Source organism: Mastigoproctus giganteus, chromosome 12 (assembly GCF_048544385.1).
Source record: "Mastigoproctus giganteus isolate SK-2022 chromosome 12, ASM4854438v1, whole genome shotgun sequence".
Taxonomy (NCBI): domain Eukaryota; kingdom Metazoa; phylum Arthropoda; class Arachnida; order Uropygi; family Thelyphonidae; genus Mastigoproctus; species Mastigoproctus giganteus.
Genome location: NC_143586.1, coordinates 57,107,961 through 57,135,771, shown reverse-complemented (window position 1 = coordinate 57,135,771; position 27,811 = coordinate 57,107,961). Strand labels below are relative to the sequence as shown.

General features: G+C 38.0%; 1 protein-coding gene across 1 annotated transcript in view; it reads right to left on the bottom strand.

Moving 5' to 3' along the window:
- The window catches only part of LOC150077083 (serine/threonine-protein phosphatase 4 regulatory subunit 4-like), a 297,317-nt gene that overhangs the window by 96,758 nt on the left and 172,748 nt on the right, over nt 1-27,811 (bottom strand). The window contains exons 15-16 of the mRNA XM_090386255.1: nt 20,808-20,913; nt 4,820-4,945 (exon numbers count right to left, since the gene is read on the bottom strand). Coding sequence (XP_090242381.1) covers nt 4,820-4,945; nt 20,808-20,913 — 232 coding nt within the window. The remainder of the gene's footprint in view (nt 1-4,819; nt 4,946-20,807; nt 20,914-27,811) is intronic.

Genomic DNA, 27,811 nt, shown 5'->3' with positions numbered 1-27,811 from the left:
TCACAGCAATGACATTTTGATCTTGAAGCTCTTGTGTTATCTCCTCCTCCTTGACATTCAATAGATCCCAGCTGGATATAATACCCTTAGATGTATATAGGGTAGCATGGGGAGAAACTTTTATTGGAATTCCAGCAAAGCTTGTAAATTTTAGCAGTTTCTCTGAATGTCTACAGTTCACTGTTTCGAATAGAAGGTCGCCTGATTGTAGTCTCTTGACTGTCTTAGGAGATCCTGCCAGACTTTCCAGGTGTTTCTGGATAAGGAACGGAGAGAGCTTACTGAGAGGCTAATCTACAAGAGAGTGCATTATAAGAAGTGCAGGATAAATTGTCGCTGAGGAAGTGGTTTTCAACCTCTTGGGTTGTGACGTGTTATGGCCAATGTCTTTCCGGCCCCACCACGGGGAGGCAGGAGCAGTGCCCGGTGTGACCAAGCATAAAGTAGTAAGTGTTAGTAAAAGAAATATGAAAAATAAAGAAAGGTAGCTTTTCTTTATTGCTCTGTACAAGTACTTTTGTAACAGTAGCTGATATTAAATAAATAAATTTCTTAAGGGCAGGAACTTAAAATAACTAAATCGCTTCTGGATAATCACACTTTAAGCACCGAGAAAATGCTCGATAACAATCGCTTGGCACCTGGGGCCGCCGAACCTACTGTAGTGCATGCAGGAGTGCAATTTATAAGGATAATATATTATATATATTATCATCAACACCTTAGAAAATAGCAACTACAGCAATACCTCGCTTAGCACGGTTTCAAACAGCATGGGTTTCAGTTAAGTTTGTCTGCGAAAAGGCTTTTGGTATCAGGTTCCATAATAGTCATAAAGTTTATTGCTTTATGACTATAATGTTCCATCACCCCAAAGGCTCCTGTTTGTTTATATTTTTATATCTTAACTTATAATAAATTTATTAGTTTTCAGAGGAAAACTTTATGATTTGTCAACTTTAGTCGAAAATTAATAATAGCCTAGACACGTACTCTACATATATGCTGCATTATCGTAGCCTAGGAACACGTACTTAATCAATAGTGAACTTCTTTGCTGAGTTACCAATTTCGTCATGTAAGATACTGTAGAAATTCCCTGCTCTTTATATTGATCCTTCTTTCGAATAATCATTCGCACTGATGCTTCATTCATTCCATTTTTCTGCGCAATTTTAGCACATGATGCACCATCTTCATGGCACTTGATAACAGTGGCATAGCTACCATGTAGGCAGGCAAGGCAATTGCCTCCAGGCTCGGGTCTGGCATCTTTGACTATCTCCTCTTTTTGCAATTTTAATTAATTAAGTAGGGGTCTGAACATGTTCTTTGCCTTTGGGCCCGAAAAAGGGTAGCTATGCTACTGCTTGATAATATCAAGTTTTTTTTTCTAACCTAAGCCATTTACGTTTAGTAGCTCCTGCTTTCATTACTTTTCCTTTTTTGACTCATCGTTTTGTATTTAAAGGGGTAAAAAATAAATTGTGAAATGAAAAGCTATCACTTTGTCTTATCAGGATGGAACACTGAACACTGTTGCTGCTGACTGCCTGAGGAGAGGTAATGGCATATGTGCATGTGAGACAATAGAGTTGGCACCGCATGGAATGTCTTTTATTAATATGGATAGAAGATTGCAATCCAAAGAAAATTCCTTTGAGTCAAAACATCATTCAAGCGAAAGCCATGAGCCTTTATAACACACTGAAGGAAAAAGAAGAAAATGAAGAGGAGGAGACTAAAGAAATATTTACAGCCAGTCATGGTTGGTTTTTCCAATTTAAAAATCTTGTTGGGCTTCACAATGTTCGTATCTCAGGTGAAAGTGGAAGCGCAAACAAAGATACTGCTGCAAGATTTCCCAGTGAACTGAAAGATATCATTGAGGAAGATGGCTACAAGGACGAACAAAGTTTCAACATCGACGAAACTGGACTGTTCTGGAAAAAAATGCCCTCACAAACTTTAGCTGAAAATGAAAAGGCCCAACCTGGATATAAAGCATCAAAAGATCATTTAACACTTTTGTTGGGTGGAAACTCATCTGGGATTTTAAACTGAAGCCTCTACTCGTGTTCACAGCAGAAAACCGAAGAGCTCTAAAGGGTTTTGTAAAAAGCACATTGCCCGTAATTTGGCGATCCAATAAGAAAGCAGGGATTACAAGAGAATTGTTTACAGAATGGTTCACAACTTATTTTTGTCCGATGGTTGAACGTTAATGCAAAGATGAAATTCAAAATTTTGTTGCTTTTAGACAATGCACCAGGCCATCCACCTGAAATTTCTGATGTCAATGAAAATATAAAAATATGTTTTCTTCCACCTAACATGTCTCTCTTACAACCCATGGATCAAGGCGTAATTGCTATATTCAAGGCATATGATCCGTGGCAAACTTTTTTTCCAAGCGACTGAAGTTTCAACAGGAGTGGGATCATCATCTTTACAAACCTTTTTGGAAAAATTATAACATCAGGAATGTGATTGAAATGATATCTGCATCCTGGCTAGAAATCACTGCCAACGATATGCGTTCTGTTTGGCAACATGTTTTGCCCCATTTGGCAAATGATCTCACTGGTTTTGAATTGCAAGTTCGGACAACTGCTGAAGACATTGTGATCCCTCAGGGCTCACATGTGGTGAGTATGGGCTTGGCACACCCAGGGTCCTGAGCTGGATATCATGATTCTTCCTTTCCTTGGTGATTCCCTTCCACTTCTGACTCTTTCTCTCACTCAGGGTGACTCAGAAAAATTTTTTGACTGGTGCAGCATAAGCCTCAGGCTTCCTTGCACTATGTGGCCATGCTCCTCTGTAGCCAGGTGAGAAGGAGCAGCAGTGCGTAGCACACGCTTCTTGATTAGACTGGGGTTTGAGCCCGTCACCACCGAATGCGGAAAGGTCAGGGAATGACCATCGCATATCCCGGAACAATATGGCTTTAGTTGCTAATGCTCCTAAAAATCAAAACAACAACAACAATGTGGCTAATAATAATAATAAGATTGAAAAAGACTTGGGGTTCAAAACTTTGGACACTGCCAATGTACATGACAGCACTGACTCACATGCAAATGACTTAGATGATGAACTATCATTGAAATTGATGAGCAAACTGCATATGAAGAAGAGGAAATCAATTCTGAAGTGGCATCAAAAGAATTTTCAACAGAAGAACTGGAGGAAGTTTTTCGGGGGATGGCATGGCCCGAGAGGCAATTATGAATGGAAATCCAAATGTTGAACGTAACATCAAGATACGGCAAATAGTAGTAGTGGCATGCGATGCAAGAAAGCAAGTGCATGAGCTTATGCAGCATCAGCCAAAAGAAAAAAAAAAAAAAACACACCATTCCTTCCAAATGCCTGTCCAGTTCTTCCTTAAATTTTTTTAACCTATCAACTTCCACAACGACAGATAGAAGTTTGTTCCAGCAATTAATCACCAGCCGGCTAAAGGCAAATTTCCGCACATCTATCCTACATCTGTCTTTTCTTAATTTGAATTTATGCCCCCTTAGGTTCGTAATCTGAACAAGTGGAAGGATCCCATCAGAATTCAGCGTGCTCAACCCATTCAATTTTACAAGATGGGATTATGCTACAAAAACTTGTACACTGAGAAAAAGAGGAGACGACTTCACCATTGAAATACCTAAATAATAAACAATAAAGTTTTTTTCTCATCTCTCATGATGTTACTTTTTCATTAATAAAACTTTTTGCGATATTTTTTATTTCAAATCCTTTTAATTGGTTACCAAACGCAAATTGTTTATTGATTTATTATAATTTGTTTATAGACTGTTTCTCTGGAATGCATTCAATTAAAACCCATTATAATTATACCTCAATCAGCACAGTTTCACATAACAAGGAACAATTTCAGTACAAATTATCAGTGCTATGCGGGGTATTGCTGTACTTATTTTCTCTGCACTTGCAACAATATAAAATCACCCATTTCTTTAGCAGTAGTGAATCAATGCAGTTTCGTTGGGCACACCGTCACCTGGTCTCTGGATAGAATAATGGGATCCATGTCTCATCCGTGGTGACAAGCATAAGGAAAAAAACACCATTCATCACAGCATTGCGTGTAAGTATCTCTTGGTATACGTTAAAACAACTGTCTATTTGGTTGTGGGTAAATATACTAGGTACTGACAGTTTGCTCATTTTTAAGTCTTATGAAAAACTGTATTCACAGAGCCCATAAATACCTAATAATGTTGCAACTTCATCCACTGTCTATTGTTTGCCCTCCGTAATCTCTGCCTCAATACAGGCAATGTTGTTCCTAGGAATGACCGGTGTTCGTGGTTTTGGTTGCGGTTTGGTTCAAGGTTTTCTTTCCCTTCACAGAATTTATGCACCAAATTTCATATATTTTTCACATCTATGAGACTTTCAGGACACTTTCTGGTTCTTGCTCTTGCAAGAAAAATTATTCCATTTTATGGGTGCTTCCATATTATGCACCTATAATATGTATTTGTTATAAGCTTGCTTTCTTGCATCATTTGCCACTGCTAATATTAATACTAATACTATAGATTAGGACATACTATAACTTACAGACAGAAGAAAATGGATATAAGGTGACAAAGAAGCATAATAATGAGTCAAAGGTCAGCGATTAGAGTGGGTGCTCATATGATATGATTCACAACGCTTGTGGACATTCACTCTAATGCCTTGCATTATCAACACTGAGAGATGAATTTATTCAACATTCATTAACTTTCTTATGTAATGCTATTTAAAAAACATTAGAATGAACATAGTTCTTATAAATAAAGTTATTTACCTGCTAAACTCAAAAGAGGTTTTAAGAAATGCTGCTTAAAAAAGGCTTTTGAAAATATCTCCATAACCAATTCACATGCTCTAATATATAACATCCGTCGATGGCAACTCCTACCACAGCACAACTCTGAAAGAAGGAAACATTTTTGAAATCACTTATAATTTCAATGAAACGTTTGTTGTTTGTTTGTTATTTGGTTTTTAGGATAGTTAGTTAGTTATTTGGTTTTTAGGAGCATTAGCAACTAAGTCCATATTGCTCCGGGATATGCGGTGGTCATTCCCTGACCTTTCCGCATACTCCATATTTGGTGGTGACGGGCTCGAACCCCGGCCTAATCAAGTTAGTTAGTTAGTTATTTGGTTTTTAGGAGCATTAGCAACTAAGGCCATATTGCTCCGGGATATGCGGTGGTCATTCCCTTGACCTTTCCGCATCCTCCGTATTTGGTGGTGACGGGCTCGAACCCCGGTCTAATCAAGAAGCGTGTGCTGCGCACTGCTGCTCCTTCCCACCTGGCTACGGAGGCGCCTTCAATGAAATGGTCCTCATTTTGTGATAATTAGTTACTCACTCTTGAGGTAATTACTTTGCAAATTCGATTTTGTTTTTGAAGGGACCAAGAAAACAATGTAAAACTGAGGATCCAAAAATAAATCATAAACAACACCAAAATATATATTAATGAGCTTCATTTTTAAAGTTTCCACTATCTTTTAGTTTCTATAATTTGAATGTGTTAAATGTGATGTGAGAATAAGAAATTTGCAGGCACTGCAAGTTTCTTATTCTCACATCACATCCTTAATCCTTAAATATCAGCAGGCTCACTGAAATTTGCAGGCACTGCAAATTTCAGTGAGCCTGCTGATATTTAAGGATGTGCCGTACGATAAACCTCACTGTTGAAAAAGGAAGTGGATGCCTCTGAAAGCTACGGTGTTTTAGTGCTTTTATCATCCTGTGTTTTATCTACATTGTTTTATTGTAAATAATTCTTTGCAGTTTAAAATTTCATATTTTATTGTACAGCACCTTTTTATCAGTTTTATCTGGTGGAATTTTATCATTCTATTTATTTCATTTATCTACATCATTATTTTAATATAACATAACACTATTTATATTTTTAATAACAGTTGGTGTACGATTGTGCAGTTATTATGAATATGAATATTCCCACCCCCAGAGGCCTATTTGAAGATAGAGAGTGGCAAGTTCATGCATGTTAAGATTGTCCATGTGCTGATGCTGACCCACAATTTGTCTCTTCCATCATTAATGGTGATCAGTCATGGGCATATGACTGTGACCCAAAAGCCCATTCCTTCCGATGGAAGATCCCATCTTCTTCACCCCCCAAAAAGGAAAGATAATCTCAATCAAACATGAAAATAATCTATCCTTATTGTAATTTCTTTTTGGATTCATATGGCATTGTTTATTACAAATTTATTCTAGATGGTGAGTCATGCCACACAATTACATTCAGAGAAAATGGTCAGAAAAATGGGCTTCGAGGGAAGGGGTTGCATATGACCATGCTCCTACATGCTTGGCACTTTTTATTCAAGAATTTATTGCAGAGCACTCCATCACTATGGTCTCCCATCTGCCCATATTCACCTAATTTAGCTCCCTGTGATTTTTTTTTTTTGTTGTTTTTTTTTTTTTTTTTGTTTTCCAAGCTTACCTTGAAAGGTCAGAGATCTGCAATGGCCGAAGAAATTATTCAGAACATGACACAGAAACATATTAAAAGAATAGTGATTACCCAAAGAATCCTATCAAAAATGCTTCCAGGAGTTGTAGACGTGTTAGAATCAGTGCATATAGTATCAAGGAGACTATTTAAAAAAAAAATCCATTCAAATAGCAGGTAAGCGTCATCATTTCCTAAATAATAACTTAGTCCCTGAATTATTTTGATTACAACTCATATACATGTGGGCAGTGGTGAGCTGTGAATATTTTAACAATGGGCTTGCTGTTCTTCCAACTTTCTACCAAGTAAATTTGATCAGTCATGGAAGTGACATCATCCGTGGCTTCCCCCAGAGGCGCTTCCCACGCTCGCACTACTAGTAGTGTGATTAGAGTGTGTGATGCATTTTTTGTGACCGGTATGATATCTCGAGGGGTAGACAGATGTGGCTTATTTCCCCCTTAACCATGCATATAAGTGAATGTGTAAAATATTCCTAGGTCTATCTAAAAAAAAAATAATAATAAATAAAACCCTTAAAAACCTGGTTGCCATGCCTTACGATGATAATCGGATATGATAGTGTCTGGAGTTTAACCTTTTAGAATTTTTGAATAGTATGACGTCACAATCATGCTTCCCGAAGTTACTACTGCAGTAAGTAGTATGACTGCAACAATACAAATATTTGTCAACAATTTCTTTTTTCGTCTTGCATTTTCGTTACATTCCATTGTTAGGTTCCCCTAACAGCTGCGTATGTTGCTTCAAATACAAGATTGGTACATTAATAAGTGCTATTTTACAGAGATATTTAGATACATTGCACTCACAAGTATACATCTCTTACTTTAGCTATCACAAATCCATTGTATCTTGTCTTCCAGAAATTATGAAAATCTGTGAATGATCAATAAAATAATTACAATAAAAAAAGCTCTTATTTCGTAATCAATATATACAAATCAAAATGCCTAAATGAAACGTGAAGGATGTTTCACATAAACCATCTATCGCGCGTGCTCGGCACACGTGCAACTTTTTTATTCATCTTTTTTTTTTAACAACTAGGGAAATAAAATGGATAATAAAATTTTAACATTGCGAATAAAAAATAACACGAAATATATCCCATATCACAAATAACATAAAAACTATCATAAAACATTCCACAATATAAAAACAAATATTACATAAAAAACAAACTTTCTAGAAAAAGTACACAAAAAAAAATCACAGATTACATGAAAAAAATTATTTCACAAATATTGAAGAAAAATTTATTCTAAAAATTGCCATATAGAATTTACTTCTTTATTAATATTTGTTGTTGATGATTTGACGTAACGATCCGGGTCAAATTGAAGCAATGGTTTTCCATTTAGATGTATGGTCTTCATAATCTGCAACGTGTTTAATTGTCACAATATTATTCATTACGCTGAAAGCTCACTCAGCTTCAGCAGCTAATCACAATGGTTTCAAAGATATTTTCTGGCTTTCTTAATTGAAAAGGTAATTTAACTCAATTTTAAAGATAAACTGTCTTCGACAAAATCTCTAAAATCATTAATTTTTGTTTCATGTTTTATCAGAAAACTTAAATTTCTTATTCGGTTTTCACCGTCTAGCCACCGAGATGAAAGTTCTTTCGTATTCCACGATTTCAGGTAGCATATGTTTAAAATTTCTTTCAATGGTATTGTTATTTTCTTTATTTAATTTAAAATCATTCTGTTGCATTAACAACTTATCCTTTAAGGATAAAACAATGCATTTAATAACTTGTTACGAAGTAATTTTTTTACTTTCGATTTTGATTCCTTCAAATTCTTTCCATTTCAACATGCTCTTAATTTTAGCCTTATAATTTCCTTCAGAATTTTTCAAATTAGCAATAGCATTGATAGTTCGAATAATTAATTTATCTGCTTTTACCATAGTGATTCTGTAAAGCTTCTGAAAGGTAAGAGAGAGCTCCTACAGGATGTCGATCATTAGTGCTAAATGGTTAAGAAATTCCAAATTTAAAAGTCGATTTAATAATCCGGAATATTTAACCTCTGATTCAAAATGTTCGCACAAAGCGGGATAATTCCTCTGACCCACAAATGCCATCTGCAAGCTACAAGCTGCTCATCATAGCCCGAACACATGACCGATCTTTATAGTTTCCACATCAAATTCTTTAGTAATCCTTGGTATGTGACTGCATAGGTTTTACGGACACCACTAACATTGCAAAACGGTAATCCTTTTCATCCTTAATTCGCACTGGTTTTTTGGAGATTGGTGATACAGTTTTTTTTTTAATTATTGCCTGTATGCCATTATAGTTTAGAACATTTTCTACACGGTGAAAGGCTCGACAAAGTTTCAAAATCTGCCAACATTTCATCTTCGTAAAGTTTATATAATATCTTAGTTTCCTCAATCCTCCCCCTCCCTCTCTACGTTGCCACTCTCACTAGTTCTTTGAATACTGTGCAAAATGTCGGAATCACACGGATATTCAGCTACTGTGACCATGTAAACATAGATGGAGAAATTTACTGGAAGGCGTGGATCACTCACTTCTCCGAAAAACATATGCCCGTTTGTCAGAGTAAAGGGGAACCACAACACAGCTTGACCAGAGGCTATTATACATGTTGGGAATCTTCTTAATCCTCTGACTAGCTATGGAAAGCATACTGACTAGCGTGACTTCTTGGTATGTGACTGCATAGGTTTTACAGACACCACTAACATTGTGAAACGGTAATACCTTTCACCCTTAATTCACGCTTTCTAATTACCTAATGGCCAGAGGTGAGAACAATGCATACACAGTTGTCTCTCCTAATCCATTCGTTACACGGAAATTATTTAAATTTAATTACCAAGGGGAATCAAAATAATTCGCTATAAAGAAGTTCATTAAACAGAGGTCTGACTGTAATAAAATCAAAAATGAAGCAATTTTAAAATACAACTGGTCGATTTCGCCATTAAAATGATGGGGATGGGACCTTGCTCACCTCATCATAGTTTCGGCTCTGGATACTCAATAATTGCATTCTGGATTTCATTTGTAAAATAAATGATCATCTCAACAATGGGCTCGCAAATTTTCAAAAAAATATATCAATGACTCCTGCGAGCCCACTATAGCTCACCGCTGCATGTGGGTAATATGAGCAAACCAGAAGTCTGTTTACATTACCCAGAAGTTCATTGTGCATGCAATGTTTCAATGCCACAGAGATCTTTATACTCAAAAATGTGGCCTTGAAAATACAATATCATACAGACAAAGTATAATACTACAATTGTTCTCAATAAAATGCCAATGCTAATAAGCAGTGCTGCAGATAGATGAGGAAAATCAAAGCGCTTGGTGAATTATTTATTTTTGCTTCAGTAATGATAAAATATGATAACTGAATGCAAAATTGAGGATATAGGAAGCAGCTAGAAATGTACTTACAAGGAAAATTTAATACTGTTCTCAAGATAATTTTTTGGGATTGAAAACACAATTCCAGGAATATTTAATATTGTTCTAAGGAACAGAGATCTGAATTTTGATACTGTTCTGAGAAATACAAATCTGTCACCCCCCCAAAAGAATTGGGGGGAGGGACAGATTTCTATTTGTCCAATTTTAATGAAATTTGGAAGGACCCGGCAAATCTTTCTAAAAGAGCCAAATATATAAATTATGAAAATTCATCCACTAGGAGTCAAATTATGACTTAAGGACAGATGGAAGAACAGACAATAGGCACGTCACAGACATTCTCTCAGATATGCCAGACAAGCTGTTCTTGCTACCTGGGAGTCTAAAACGCTGATGGAACTGATATTCGGGTGACACTCAAGTCAAGTGGACCCAATTTCGGCGAAGTCCGGACGGTCTATGACAGCCAAATCCTCTGCTTGCACCTTCACGATGGTGGGACTGTTAGTAATCCTGGGTATAACCTTCATGCACATGTACATGGTGGGTGACCACCCAGGTGTGAACCAACGTAAGCAGGGGTCAAGGTGTGGCGCCCACACCACATGGAGGAACGCCGCCCCTCTATGTTACCAGGCAGCACTAGGTGGTAGATGACGCTCATCAACCGGTGAAATACCACCACTTTGCTTATTGGAGGCTTGAAGTGGTGGAACCCATGTTTAGTCTCTAGAGCTAAGTTCCGGCCAACCCTTCCCTATCTCTTCCATCATGCAGTATGATTGATGATTTTTGAGGTTATGATGAATGTCGTGGCGAGATCCAATATTCCTTACATTTCGAGGGTACAGCTCTAAAACAGTGTTCGCAGGCCGGCCGCTAGATAGTACACCGGACCAAACCTATTGGTAACTCTCTAGGAGGCTTCCGGATCAGCTAGTGTATAATCTTGCTACCTCTACTCTGCCAGATAGTGACTGGAGGGAGTCCGAGTAGTGTGTATGCGGGGAGCATTATCGAGGCCACATTATGTCAAGGATCTGGGTATATTCTTACCACATGTACGCCATATCGAAAAATTTCATTACTTCATACAGCATGTCCCACCCACTTTTTCTTACTATTGAATACACCATGAATTGTCAAAATAATAGAGCAAGCTTATCTGCGAAAATATCTAAACCTCCCAAGGACTTCCTAATTCATTTCACAAATATATGTGGTCTCAATTCCAATCTCAACGATGTCCATTTCCACTTGCAGTCTTCCAAACCCCATGTACTTTTTCTCACTGAATCTCAGTTATCAGTTGATTCAACTACTGCTCATCTCAGATGTCCAAATTATTTGCTGTATGATTCCTTTCGCCTCAAAGGTGGTACTTGTGCATATGTCTGTTCTGATATTCCCTGTCAGAGCCTTGGCAATTTGGAATCTCCTCTCTTTGATCTTCTCTGGCTTAAAATCTCTCTACCTCCTTGTGTAAAATTCATCTGTTGTCTCTACCGTTCTCCCAACTCCACTAATCACTTGGAGCTCTTTGACTTCCTCTCTTTGCAACTTGACTTTCTCCAGTCCAACTTTCCTAACAGTGAGGTAATTTTCCTTGGTGATTTTAACGTTCACAACTCCAGCTGGCTTCCGTTTTCTAGTCACACCGACCCAGCAGGTCGAGATGCTGAGGCTTTTGCAATTACTAATGACCTAGCACAGATTGTTCATTTACCTACAAGAATACCAGACAATCCTAATCATACAGCCAATACGCTTGATCTTTTTCTCACAAACAACCCTTCTAAGTACAAGGTTGAAGTGAGAGGTCCTTTAGGCACTTCAGATCACAACTTGGTGATTGTCTCTTCTCCAATGGAACCTTTATCTCATGGCTATTCCCAACCTCGTATTGTTTGGCATTACAAGAATACAAAATGGGATGACCTGCGAGACTGCTTTTCTTCTTTTCCTTGGTCTGATTACTGTTTCAACACTTCTGATGTCAACGTTTGCTCAGATCGTGTCAGTGAAATTATTCTTGCAGGAATGGAATCCTTTATCCCACACTCCACTTTAAAATCTCGTCCTTTATCTAAACCTTGGTTTTCCAACAAATGTGCTAAGGCTGTCCAAGAGAAGAATGTTGCATATCGTAATTGGCTTGTTTCTAATTCTTCAGTTTCATTTTCTGCCTACACCAAAGCTTGCAACAATTGTAAAGCAGTTATTAATCAGTCCAAACTAAAGTTTGAACAGGCTAAGAGTAGAAAACTTGCTTCTTGCCCTAATGGTAGCCGAGCATTCTGGTCTCTTGCCAAAGCTATTGGCCGCAACTTTTGTCCATCTCTGCTCCCACCTCTGTCCAAACCAGATGGTTCTGTTGTCACTTCTGACCTGCTAGCATCCCATTTTTCTTCGAGCTCATGTATTAATGATCTTGGTAAAACACCTCCCACCATTCCTAACACGCTCCATCCAATGCCTCCTGTGGTCTTCCGTCAAAAGGATATCAGAAGGATTTTGATGAATCTTGATGCTAAGAAAGCTCCAGGTCCTGATGGTATTTCTCCACTTGTTCTCAAAACCTGTGCTCCTGAACTTACTCCTATTCTTTGCCGCCTTTTTTCACTTTCTTATTCCAAAGGTGTTTTTCCTTCTGCTTGGAAATTTGCTCATATCCAGCCAGTTCCTAAAAAGGGTGACAAATCCCTCCCATCCAATTATCGTCCCATTGCAATTACTTTTACTCTTTCTAAAGTAATGGAGAAATCAATTAACCGCCAACTCTTAAACTACCTAGAAACCTTCCGTCTGATCAACGATCACCAGTATGGATTCCGTCAGTGTCGATCCACTGGTGATATTCTGGCTTATGTTACCCATTTATGGACTAATTCAATGGAAAGTTGTTGTTGTTGTTATTTGGTTTTTAGGAGCATTAGCAACTAAGGCCATATTGCTCCGGGATATGCGGTGGTCATTCCCTGACCTTTCCGCATCCTCCATATTTGGTGGTGACGGGCTCGAACCCCGGTCTAATCAAGAAGCGTGTGCTACGCACTGCTGCTCCTTCCCACCTGGCTACGGAGGCGCCTACAATGGAAAGTTTGGTGAAACACAAGTAGTTGCTCTTGACATCTCAAAGGCTTTTGATCGTGTTTGGCATAAAGGTCTTCTAAACAAGCTTCCATCTTATGGGTTGCCAACTGTTTTTAGTAATTGGTTATCCAGTTTTCTCTCTGATCGCTCACCGAGGGTGATGGTAGATGGCTCTCTGTCTTCTAACTTCTCCACTAATGCCGGTGTCCCTCAAGGTTCAGTTCTTTCCCCCACTCTTTTCCTCTTGTATATCAATGACCTTCTTCCATTGACTGGAAATCCTATCCATAGTTTTGCCGATGATAGCACATTGCATTCAACTTTCCATTTTGAGAAACCTTGTCCAGCTCAATCAGCTTCAAGTTCTCGAAAATCTGCTGCCAATTCCTTAAATGCCGATCTTCAGGTAATTCTCCAGTGGGGCAAAGACAACTTAGTTGATTTCAACCCTTCTAAAACTCAATCTTGTCTTATATCTCGCAAAAAGGATTCTTCTGCTCCTATGCTTATCTTTAGTGACACTCCGATTTCTAGGCAAAATGATATATCTCTTTTGGGGATTACCCTGACTTCTAATCTCTCTTGGCACAAGCTCATTACAAATATTGCTTCCTCTGCATCTAAAAAACTTGGTTTTCTCTTTCGCTCTCGGCGTTACTTTTCTTTCAAACAGCTGCACACTCTGTATAAATCGCAAATCCGCCCTGCCATGGAATATTGTTCCCACATCTGGGGTGGTGCCCCCAAAATCTCTCTCAGACTTCTTGATTCCATTCAGAAGAGGGCAGTTAGGTTAATTAATGATTCATCTCTAACAGAGTCTCTCCACTCGCTTTCTCATAGACGCACTGTTTTTGCTGCATGCCTCTTCTACAGATACTTCCATGGGCACTGTTCTTCTGAATTGGCTTCTATAATTCCCGCTCTCTCTTTCAAAACAGTCCGAACACGTGCCGCCACCAGCCAACATCCATTTACTGTCCAACTTCAAACCCACAGAACCAACTTTTCATCTTCCTCATTTATTCATTCAACTGCCGTTTTCTGGAAGAACCTTCCTTCATATGTATTTCCTGAAAATTACAATCTACAGAAGTTTAAGTCCAATATCAACAAATATCTTCTTTCGTCTTCTGAACCTCCAACCTAAGCACGGTACTAAGTACTATAGGTTCTAATACCTCTCGTGTTTGGGGTTCTCATAAAGAAAAAAAAAAAAAGCTAATGTGCCTGAAAACAAAATTGGTTAGTGCACTCTATCAAAAATATGAACTGTACCATGATCATTAACATTGCAAAGAACAAGGGATCATAAAATCAAAGTTTCACTGTAACAAGTGCATGCACACTAGGGCTTGCATAAAACCGAGAAATTTCAAAACCGAATTTAACCGAAGTTTACTCTTAAAACCGGTTTTAAAACCGATTTTCTCAGACTTAGGGAAAATAATTAAAAACTTATAACACAGGTAATCTTGGGTAGATTGTACAAATCGTAATCAAATCTTTTAAACAAAATTTATCACCTCTTATAGTAAAAAAATTAAAAAAAACATTAAAATGCTCCAAAAAAGTAACCAGCTTGAGATTATACAAAATTACAAATTGTATTCAAATATTTTTTGTAAACAAAAAAATAATAAGCCCTATAATAATAATAATAATAATAATAATAATAATAATAAATAAATAAAAATAATGTGAAAAAAAACAGCTTGGGGAAATTACTTTACTATTTATTGCTCAGCTTTTTTCTGAAAATGATCTGGTATCTTTTAACACAATTTTTGTGTTAAAGAGACCAGTGATCGAAAACACTCTCTTAGATTGGACACTTGTTGGTTCAATGGTCAGCAGTGCTCTATAAACTTTCTCCAGCTTTTCACTTCTACTGCTAGTTGCCTCCAAAATTTTAAATTCTTTGCTGATTTCCAATCACTCGGATATTTTGAAGGCTCTTCACAGTTAATCTCTTTATTACACTATCATACTCTCGCATGAGTGTATCTCCGACATTGGAACTAGACGAGTCTTTGTTTTCTTCTAAAAGAACAGTTTGTTTATTTTCAGTTTCTTCATTCAACGCTAAGACTCCTTCGGAATGTTTTGCAAATAATCTCTGATAAATCTCTTCACATGCTTTTTCAAAACTTGCTTACTTGGAAAATCAAAAGTTCTTGAACCTGAATCTTCTTTCCTAAACTTTTTGGGGTTGTGTAGATAGCTCAGCAAAGCCACAGTTTGGCAATTTCATCTTGCATTATAACGCTGCAAAAGGCTTTGGTGAAACTTTAAAGCAAATGGGTTTTCTGCTGTATCAAGCTTAGCAAGCAGAAATTCTATCGAAGACTCTGCTTTAAGTAAGTCTGTATCTTCTGAGGTAGTAGTAGTGGCATGTGTATGAGCTTATGCAGCATCAGCCAAAAAAAAAAAATCACACCATTCCCTCCAAATGCCTGTCCAGTTCCTCCTTAAATTTATTCAACCTATCAACTTCCACAACGACAGATGGAAGTTTGTTCCAGCAATTAACCACCCGCTGGCTAAAGGCAAATTTCTGCACATCTATTCTACATCTGTCTTTTCTTAATTTGAATTTATGCCCCCTTAGGTTCGTAATCTGAACAAGTGGAAGGATCCCATCAGAATTCAGCATGCTCAACCCATTCAAGGCCTTATATACCTCAATCAGATCACAGCGCAGGTGCCTAGTCTCCAGCCACTGCAATTTGCAGAACTTAAGCCTCTATTGGTAAGAGGATCCCTTCATTCCCCTCAACAATCTTGTTGCCCTTCTCTGTACATGCTCAAGTAAATCTACATCCTTCCTAAAATGAGGCCTCCAGACCTGTACGCAGTACTCAAGGCGTGGCCGGACCATTGCCTTATACAGAGGGACAATCACCTCCTTTTCCCTGCTAGCAAAATTCCTATATATCATTGACAAAACCCCATGATCTACCCTGGCAGCCTGTCTGCATTGCTCAGAAAACTTCATATCTGCCTGCACAATTACTCTCAGGTCTTTTTCATTTTCTACCACCTTAAGTGTAGTACCACACAGTTGGTACGTTTCTCTGGGGTTACTTCTACCCATCATATGCAGTACTTTGCATTTGTCAAGGTTAAACTTCAGTTGCCACTTCTTAGCCCATCTGCCCGAATTATCTAGATCCTGTTGCAGTAGCACACTGCCATTACTGTCATTAACAACCTGCCAACCTTTGTATCTTCTCCAGTCATCGTCAGACACAGCTTCAGTTGACAGTACTGCACATAGAGCATTTGGAATGCAATTTTTCAATTTCAAAAATCTCTCAATCATATAGAACGTGCTGTTCCCATCTAGTCTTGCAATCTAATATAAGTTTATATTCTTTCCCATTAAATTTTGCTTTAACAAAATTTTGTAATATGTCATTTTCGAAAAAGCTTGCAAATTTTTCTAACTTTGTTAATAGTTTGTGCAATATTAGCCATTGAATTGAAGAAATAAATGAGCTCATCAGTAAAGTCGGTTTGATAAAGCATGCCTTGTTGTCTTTCTTCAACTTCTTCATTATCACTACTTTCTTCATTATTTTCATTGTCTTTGGGAGACTCAGAGACTGTGGCACCATAGTTGATCGCTTTTTCATAAAGTACATCTATAACTGACAGATGTATACAATGGGCTATACATTATTGATGATTAGGCGTAATTTGCTTGCCAAACTTAATCATCATTGCTGCTCCATCAGTGGTGCAGGCAACAATATCCTCATCCAAGTTCAAGCCAAATTCTTTCAAGTGTCCATTCACAATTTGCTCAGTTCTTCTGCTATCAAGTGAACCATTAATCTCAATAAGACCTAACGACCAATGATTGTCTTTTGAATGCACATTTATATTCATATACCATTTATTTTGTATAGACGTATATTCGTTTAGAGTCAATGAATACCATGCACCCAAAACCAACGAATTTTTGAAATGCTGAATGAGTTCTTCTTTCTTAGTTTTATAATAATTCAGAACCATATTTTTAATTCCATTCACTGAGGCTGGTGGTAATTTATCGTATTTATTTCTCTGAAGGTGAAGGCTTGATTGTATAAACTCACTCTTGGCAATTGAATTAAAAGAAAATCCATCTAAAGCAGCTAATTTTGAAATCTCTTCTTCCCTAGATTTTTTAACGATAACGTTTTCTAATGTTCTTACCATTTTTACGGGAGGTTCACTGTTATCTTGTTTAATGTCAATTTGATGCATTTTCTTTAAATGCAACATCAAAGATGATGTAGATCCTCCAGACGACTTTATTATCTTCTGACATTTCGAACATTGTGCTTCATCTTTGCTTTTCGAGCAAAATAATTCCCTACATTTGATTTCATCTTAGACATATTAAAAGTAATAAATATTAATTAGTAGGAATTTATATCACCGACAATTTTAAATAACAATATTGAAGATAACAAAGGCACAATACTATGCGTCACTCCCGCAAGCACCGAATGAAGAAGTCTAAACGAGGCAAGTTTCAAAATTTTCACGAAAGAAATTTTTTATTTATTTACTTGAATTTTTTTTTCCCCAATTAAATCTATTGTATTTTAAAAATTACATAAAAGCTAAATTTGGTGAAGCTGCTTTTTGGAGAAAATTTGATCGCAAATTTAATAGGAATAAGGAAGCAAAAAACTTTCTACGATTGAAATTTGATGCAATATACAGCGAATCTGTTTACAGTGGATAACCATCAATAAGGTGCATTTGATAACTTGCCTGGTGAGCAAGATAGATGGAACGGAGAAATGTTGAGCATTTTCTTTTAAGCTATCGCTCCGACTCACTCAGTCGTAAATGAGTACACCTGCATCGTGTCATGATACAGATGGGAAGATAAAAGGTACCCCTTTTATCTTCCCACCTGATTTGGGCCACTTGCCCATGAGGTTCGTACCTAAACATAAAATAAAATTAAATTAAATAAAAAACATGTTTAAAACATAAAGCAGTTGAACAATCCAGACAAACGAACAAACAAAAGAAAATGTGCGTAACAAAAAACTATATTTGAAGGCTAACTAAGAAAATATTCGAATCCGGTTTTAGAAGCTCGGTTTCGGTTTTAACAACTCAATATGAAAACCAATTTAACCGGTTTGCAAGCCCTAATGCACGCACACACACGCACACGCACATAGAGAGAGAGAGGGGGGGGGTGTCACGCAGCTATGAGAGATCTGGATTATGTTTTTTGTTATATATCAGCTAAATCAGCATTTCTTAACATTTTACTTCTGGAGAGTAACAATACAGCGTACCCACTGATAAAATTTTTAATAACTAAGTATGGAGCTTTCAGGGTAAACGAACCCTGTCTTCAGCAAAAGACATAATAAAATACTAACAAAATATAGACATTAGAGATAGAATTAAAATAAAATAAATATCAAGTGAGTTGCGCATGCTCTAATGTACACATGGCTGTGTGATTGAACATTATTCATTAGATTGACGTTCACTGTTGGTGCACGGACGAGTGTGGGTTTTCTGCCAGTTTCAAGACTGTTGATTCCAAGATAGGGTGTAGCCTCATACCCTTGCAGCAATTGAAGGCTTTTGGACAGCATGATATGTTCAACGATTCTAGCCAAAGGCGGTGACGGAAGTGTCAGGATTGATCGATCACTTCACAATCGCATCTGTGGTTAAGATCATGATGTGTTGACCAGAAATGTTCCGCGATTGCAGAGTGGTCAGTGTCACCTAGGCGAATCAACCTGTCATGTTCTGCAAGACGATCCTAAAGGCATATAGAGCTCTCTCCTATTTAGCAACTGCCGCAATCATTGCAAGTTACGCGGTACACTACTCCACTACATAAGAGAGGGGCAATGGAAGTCTTAATGTTCGAAACCAGAGAACGTAAGCTCCTACCAGGGAGCTGTTTGCATTTTATGTTGTACTCGCGGAGGATTTTTGAAATCTGGTCCGACTTGCCTGGATAGTAAGGAATATAGGCAGTAAGTATATTGTCACATGGGGAACAACATTCTTGGATGGGTCATAAGCTCTTGTGCTTGTAGCAAGCACTTGTCTAATACATGGGTTGGGTACCCACAATTGACTAGGTCAGTTCTTACTCTGGAAATCTCGGTGCGCCTAGCTTCCTCTGAGCTGGAATGGCTCCAAGCTCGACAGATTAGGGTATGTGCAGTGCTGTTTAGATGGCAAGGGGCGTGGGCTGAACTGTAGTTGGTAAACTGCCCACACCACACCGAGGTTTCCAGGTGTGGGCCCACTCATTTCACTAGAACATCTAGGAATGGAAGGGACCTGTTCACTTCTAACTCTACAGTGAACTGGATGAACAGTGATAAGGAGTTGAGGTAATCTAACAGTGCTGTCTCTGAACCACATGGGATGATGGTGAAGATATCATCGACATATCTGCACCACATTATAATCAGTATAGGTGGGCTCAGGAATATCTGTTCCTCTAATTCCTCCATAGTGATGTTAGCAACGACAGAGATGACAGGTGTGTCCATATATGTACTGTGTATTTGCTAGTACAGAGAATCGGCAAAGGTAATGACGCTGCCTGACAAGCACAGGTTGAGGGCAGCATAGATGTCCTCTGTGGATAGCGATGTTCTGCTTGGTAGGCTTGGATTGTTCTCCAGAAGTTGCCTGGTACAGCTAATAGCTTGTTGGATGGGAATGGATGTAAACAGAGAGACAACATCAAAGGAAGCCATGATCTCGCTGTCAGGAACTGTGAGTTCTTCTGTTAGGCGAATGAATTCCTCACTGTTGGTGACTGTATGGACAGAGTTTCTCACTAGAGGTGTAAGGAGTCATGTGATGTACCTAGACAATTCGCATGTATGTACCTAGACAATTCGCATGTATGCACGTTGCAGCATGACACAATTGGTCAGAGTGGAACTCCTGGCTTGTGAATCTTAGGTAGGCCATAAAATTGTGGAAGTTGGCAGCCCGTGGTATGTAAAAGCCACCGAGTCGATGTAGAGATTTCCCCAGATTTGAACCATTCACAGCTAGGTATATTGCATGACTTCTTACACCTCTAGTGGGAAACTCTATCCGTACAGTCACCAACAGCGAGGGATTCATCCGCCTAACTAAAGAACTCACGGTTCCTGACAGCAAGATCATGGCATCCTTTGATGTTGTCTGTTTACATCCATTCCCATCCAACAGGCTGTTAGCTGTACCAGGCAACTTCTGGAGAATGACTGAAGCCCTCTGAGAAGGCTCCCATTGATATAGCAATAATTCAAGAAGCTCCAAAAATTTTTTAAACAAGACCACAGTCTTGTTAAAAATATATAATAGCAGTGGATCATATGATGACAACCACTTCAGAAGTCCATACTAGTGAGCCACACTTAGTTATACTATTGTAACACCTTTAAGTGTGATCTCAATTTACAAATCATTCACCCCTATAAAAAATTAAAATTGATAGCAATTAAAAACATTAATTGCTATTAATATTCAAGAAAATGCTCCATCAGAATTGAATTATAATATAAGTTTTTATTTTAAGAATTTATTTACTTTAATAAAAAAAATCTGCTTTTTATATAACAGTAATATATTAAAAATCAAGAAACACAAAATTAATATATAAGTCATATGTGATGATATGAAATAAATAAATATGTGATGATATGGGATATATGAAAGAAATATAGAAGTAACAGATGCAAAGTCAAGAAACCTCTTACCACTTATAAGCTGCACAATAATACCATTTCTATGTTCAAGTTTTGGGGTGTTCCTTAGAAATACTAGCAAACTATACACAGCTGCAACACGACAAGGAATTGGTCTCTAAACAAACAATCAACATAAAATTATTGCAGACTTGCCAACAATTCATTTATTTTTTTTTTGAGTTAAAAAAAAAAACCCTAACCACTGTATTAATTACACCATTCTGAACTTGGCATACAACAATATTAATACATATTAATATAGTTAAAAATTATGATTATTATGTTCAACTTAATAACAGACTAATCATTTCAAATAAAAAAAAAAAAAAAACAAAATGAACTGCAAATAGTATTCTGAACTTTGGTATATATATGTCTCTATTTTTATACCTCTTGATATTTAATCAAACTGAAAAATAATGGCTAAAGACTTAATCTAATTCTAAATTTGGCTTAAGGTCAATACTGTCAGTCAACACTTGAGAAACTAATAGTTCATAATTAAAATATTGAAATGTTATCTTTTACTGTGCAATTGAATCCTATACATTAACAGAAGAGACAGGGGGTGGACAAAATAATGATAAAATATGAAAGTAGTAGTTTTTGCAATGTCTATATAATATATAGAGGTGGTACTGTGAAGGAAAGATGATGAAAGCTGATGTTTATTTAGATGTTTGCTGATGCTATCGAGGCAATGTTAGGTGGGTCGGAAAACTGCTAGATTGGGGGGATACAAGGACTAATAGATTAACAGTAGCCACTGGCAGAGGTGAAAGTGATTCTTGCACTGCTTCTATTGGAATGAGCCGCAGCCTGGAAAATAAGATGCAGGATATTTCAGAGACTGCTGGGAATCATTGGGGTACAAGTAAACACATGGGTTGTGTTAGGGTAGCTAAGAAAAAGAACAGGTGCATGTATACTTGTGTGTACACCAATGCTAGGAGTTTAGTAAATAAATTTGATGAATTTGAGGTGTTGCTCAAAACATCAAAGGCAGATATTGTGGGGATTTCAGAGACGTGGTGTCACACAGATATAAGAAATGCAGAACTGGAATTTGGGGAGTACAATGTCTACAGAAAGGATAGACAGGATAGGAAGGGAGGAGGGGTTATGCTATTAGTTAAAAAACACATAAAATCCAAGGAAGTGAAGCCAGTCGACATCGCTGGACAGTGCAGTGTCGAGTCAGTTTGGTGTGACATAAGCATTGGGAGATCAAAATTGAGAGTAGGAGTGTGCTATAGGCCTAATGACTCTGATGAGTATAATAAGAAACTGTTCGGAGAAATAGAGTGGGCCAGTAAATCAGAGAGTCTTATAATGGGGGATTTTAATTTCCCAGATACTGACTGGAATTTGGGGGCTGGTCACTCACACAGTAGCAAGGCTTTTGTGGATTTATTGGATGATTGTTTTCTACATCAGCATGTTCGGGAGGCAACTAGAGGGAGTAATACTCTTGATTTGATTATCAGTAGTGATTCTTCATGCATTAAGAATCTGCAGATAAATGAACCACTTGGTGGCAGTGATCACAGTGTGCTGAAGTGGGAGTTACTCAAAGAGGTAACTACCATTAGGGGTAAAGGGAAGGGGTATTGCTTTCGTAAAGGCGACTACAATGGACTGAGACAGTATTTAAATTCTATACAGTGGGATCAACTGATGATATTGCCAACAGCAAATTCAAAATGGGAAGCATTCAAAGAACTTATCGTGGAAGCTACTAGGCTTTACATACCAACTAAGAAATACTGTTCAAGGTTTAGGCCTAAATGGTTGTCAGATGAACTAATGAGGCATATGGCAGAGAAGAAAAATGCATGGGATACATACAAATTAACACGTGACACGGACGCCTATGATAGATACAAGTTGATCTGTAACCAAGTTACAAAGGAGGTTAGGCAGGCGAAGGCAGATTACGAGAGATCCTTGGCAAGGGATGCGAAGAAAAACAGCAAAGAGTTCTTTACTTATGTAAACTCTAGAAGGAAGGGGATGAATCAGATTGGTCCACTTGAGATCGATGGGTCAACTGTTGATGACCCTGCTCGGGTAGCTAACAAACTAAATGAATATTTTGCATCGACATTCACACATGAGGAGTTATTCAGCGAGGGGAATGCCAGAGGTGTATTCAACTCTAGCAGTAAGCTAGAGAATCTTGTAATAACTGAGAGCAAAGTGGAGGAGAAATTGTTGAAGATAAACACAAGAAAGGCACCTGGGGTGGATGGGATCTATCCAGTTATATTAAAGGAGGCAGCAAAGGAGGTAAGCAAACCCTTAGCCATAATTATGAGAGCTTCCTTGGACTCAGGGGAGGTACCCATTGACTGGAGATGTGCAAATGTGACCCCAATTCACAAAGGGGGATCAAAGGCTGACACAAGTAATTATAGACCTGTGAGTTTAACTTCTGTTCCCGGAAAATTAATGGAGGCACTGGTGAAAGAAGCACTGCAGGATCATCTAGACAAGACTTCAGTTATAGCTAGGACACAGCATGGTTTTGTTAAGGGGAAGTCTTGCCTGACCAATTTGATTGGATACTATGATGCAGTCACAAAAGAACTGGATGCAGGGAATAACTTTGATATTATATACTTGGATCTTAGAAAGGCTTTTGATACTGTTGCACATGGAAGACTGCTGCACAAATTGGAGCAGTGTGGCATTGGAGGCAAGTTGCTGCTATGGATAAAGGGGTGGTTGAGGGGGAGAAGACAGAGAGTGGTAATCAATGGACACTGCTCATCGTGGACTAATGTTATTAGTGGAGTCCCTCAGGGTTCAGTATTGGGGCCTTTATTGTTTTCTGTATTTATAAATGATATTGATGATGGTATATCAGGCTTAATGTCCAAGTTTGCAGACGATACGAAGGTTGGCAGGGTTGTCAAGGACACTACTGACACTATGCTGCTGCAACAGGATTTGGAAAGGTTGAGCAGATGGGCTTCGAGGTGGCAAATGAAGTTTAACATTGACAAATGTAAAGTACTACATATGGGAAACAGCAACCCCAGAGCAACCTATCAACTCTGTGGTACTACACTGACAGTGGTAGAGAATGAAAGGGACCTGGGGGTGGTGGTGCAGGCAGATATGAAGTTCTCTGAGCAGTGCAGACGAGCTGCAAGAGTAGCTCATGGTGTATTGTCAATGATATATAGGAATTTTTCTAGCAGGGATAAGGAGGTGATTATTCCCTTGTATAAGGCAATGGTCAGGCCACACCTAGAGTACTGTATACAGGCCTGGAGGCCTCATTTCAGGAAGGATGTAGAGCTGCTGGAACGAGTACAGAGAAGGGCAACTAGATTGGTGAATGGGACAAAGGGGTTCTCTTACGAAGAAAGGCTTAAGTTTTGCAAATTACAGTGTCTGGAAACTAGGCACCAGCGGGGTGATCTGATAGAGGTGTACAAAGCCTTGAATGGTTTGAGCATGCTCAATGCTGATGGGATTCTTCCTCTAGCTCAGAAAAATCACCTGAGAGGGCATAAATTCAAATTGAGGAAAGACAGATGTAGAATAGATGTGCGGAAATTTGCCTTTAGCCAGCGGGTGGTTGGTGGGTGGAACAGACTTCCATCCCTTGTCGTGGAAGTTGATAGCCTAAATAAGTTTAAGGCTCAGCTGGACAGGTATTTCGAACGAACAGAGGGGTGAAGTGGAAGTGGTTATTTTTATTTATTTATGTTACTTAATTTTTTTTTTTTTTTTTTTTTGGCTGATGCTGCATAAGCTTGCTTTCTTGCATCAAATGCCTCTACTAATGCTAATGCTAATGTGATATAAAAAGGTACATGAAAAAAATGACCAACCAGTCTGGATTCCAAAGAGGTCAAATTGTTGGTACGGGTTTAGCGGGGGCATTGGTGACTAAAACTGCTGATTTCTTTAACATATCCAGAGCAATTGTATTGAAAGTGATCTGCATTCACCAGGTATGAAAAAACAAAATCTGATAGGAAGAATTGTGGCAGAAAATCTAAGCTGACTGAAAGAAACCACTGGACACTGAAAAGGATTGTAGTCTGAAAACAAAACTACTACCTCAAAAATAACTGCAGAACTTAACGAAAATCTCAGCAATCCAGTTTTTAACAAAACAGCTTGGCAAGAACTTTACAAAGCTGAATGGCAGAGTCACTATTGTCAATCCACCTGTTACAAATGGTGATGCTAAAAAGAGGATGCAATGATGAAGGGAGCACAAAAATTGGCACCTGATGATTGGAAACGATATATTTTCAGATAAATCATCATTCACAATTTTTTTTTTTTAACATCAGGAAGAGCTTACATTTGGCAAAAGCCAAAGAAAGTGAATCATCTTGACTGTCTTGTGTCAACCATCAAACGTGGAGGAGGATCAATAATGGTTTGGTCAACAATATCTTGGTATTCTTTAGGTCCTATCATCACCCTTAATGGGTGAATTATTGCCACTGATTATCTGATATTCTGAGTGATCAGGTGGTCCATCCCATGGTGCAAACATTGTTTCCCACAAAGGACGTCACATTTCATTCAACATGATAATGCTTCAATACATGTGGCCAGATGTGTCCAATCTTAGTTTGAGGAGCATGAAACTGGGCTTAGCATCTCCCATGGCCTTATACAATGGGATAATCACTTCTTTGTCCCTGCTGCAACAACTTCTATCATTGACTGGATACCAGGATCCATCCTAGCAGCCTGTTTGTACTGCTAGAGTAAAGCAAGTATACAATGCATTGTGGTTCTTTTTGAATAAGCACAGGCAACAACAACAACAACAAAAAAAAAAAAAAAACACTCATCATAGGCATATCTGCAAAGCTTCATTGTTTTTAAGGGAATAGATTAGGCTGATCTTTCCAATAAATCTAGTTGTTTAACCAATGCTCCTAATATTTAAACAAAACACCTCAAATTCTGCTTGGTTTAATGCATTAAATTACACGAAATGAAAGAAAAGAATTGAAATATATTAGACTGAAACCCATTTCCCTTGAAGGTGCGCTTTAAAGTGGAAGACTGTCATTTCCTTATAAGGTCATTTCATTCATTCATTAGCACAAAGTCAGGAGCTGCAACAAGGAGCTTTTGTGTCTTCATCTTTATTTTGCTTGTGAAATAAAGCTTAAAGGGAATAATTTAATTGACCAAAAGGGATGTCAGAAATGGCCTTGAATAGGCATCATTATTCAATTTTATGATCAATGGTAATCAGATAATGACCCCTATTCAAGGTCACTCCCAACACCTCACCCCTTTCTGGTCAATTAAATTATTCCTTTCTAAGTTTTATTTCATAGTCATAATGAAGACTCAAAAGCTCCTTGTTGCAGCTCCTGACTTTGTGCTAATGAATGAAATGGGCTTATAAGGAAATAATAGTCTCCCATCTAAGGTGCATCTTTGAGGAATGGCTTTCAGTCTGGTATATTTCAATTCTCTTCTCCAATTTCATCTTATTTTATTCATTAAACCAAGTGGAACTGGAGGTAACTAGAAGCAGTGGCTGTTTGAGTAAAATCACAAAACTCAAGGCAATTAGCCAAAAAATCCCATATATAAATAAAACACATATATGGATGATCCAACACCATATTCAATGAATGACTAGTAGAATCTAATCGCTGACTGGGCTAGCCGGGTGGGTAAAGCGCTTGCCTGGCAACCCAAAGGTCGCAGGTTCGATTCCCGCCTCGGGCTTGGATCAAAGTACAGTAATACCCCGAAGTTACGCGATAGGTGGGTCCGACGAAAATCGCGTAAGTCGAATTCGCGTAAGTCGGGGTACAACTTTGCATATAAATACATATAAATTTTGCTTAATTGGGACCAAGGACTAACAAAAACACTAGTTTAGAAGAAAAATGTTAATAAAATTGCAGTTCTTTATACATATTAATACAAAATATGTATTAAAAAAAAACAAATGAGTTACGTAAAAAAATTATTTCGATGTCGATGGCTTCATAAAATCTAACAAATTCGTCGGACGACACAGCGTCTTTTTTTCACGCAGAATTTCTTCGTAGCAAGCTAATATTTTTTTTTATTCCTTGCTTTGTAGCTATAACGCGTTCTTCGTTGGAGTCTATGTTTTCTAAAATTTTTAAGCCCTTTACAATTGAGCCCTTTTCAATTTTCAACCTGTCAAGTTTGCAATTGTCATGTGCTTTTCGCCGTTGCTTCATTTAGGCCTGTAGCACGTGCAATATCACATGGTCTTTCATTTCGCTCAAAGCGTTTCACAATTTCATATTTTTTCCTCTATCGACAGAGGTGGACTGGCCATAAGCCTTACCGGGGAAATCCCGGTGGGCCAGTGTGATTTTGGCCATAAACCATAGTATGAGGCCACTATAAATTTTCCCGGGTAAGAATTTTTGACCCAGTCCGCCTCTGTTTATCGATAATTGCTTTTCTTTTTCTCTCTGAATCTGCAGTGTCTTCACCAGGACGCTTCCTTTTCACACCTTTTAATTAAGTATTTTACTATTTTTAGGGAATAAAGCACAATTACAAAATGAGGAGGCACGCTTGATACGCATAAACAAAGCTGCGCGCATGTAGCAACTGAATAAACAACACCATAAAGGCAGAGGTACACTATTAACACCTCACATTTCTAGGGGTTACTACCATAAAACAATAAAAATCCAGTTGCGTTTCTGCTAGTGAAATCTGTTATAAACTGGTAGTAAACTCGATCTAATTGCATTTGCAATTATACCGATAGCTGGAATTGTGTTGGTTTTTACGTTATTATGGTGAAATGTGTTTCCCCTTCACTGATATAAAAAATATAAAAGCAACAAAGTTAAATTTTGTTCATCTTTCGCTCTCATTCTCCGCCGTCGCACCGTATATCGATAACATATGAAAAACGACCTTGAAGATAGTGGGCTGCAGCATTGCCAAACGAAAAAAAATCAAGAACCGCGTAACTCCGAGTTCGCGTAAGTCGGGGTATTACTGTACTGCAAAAACCT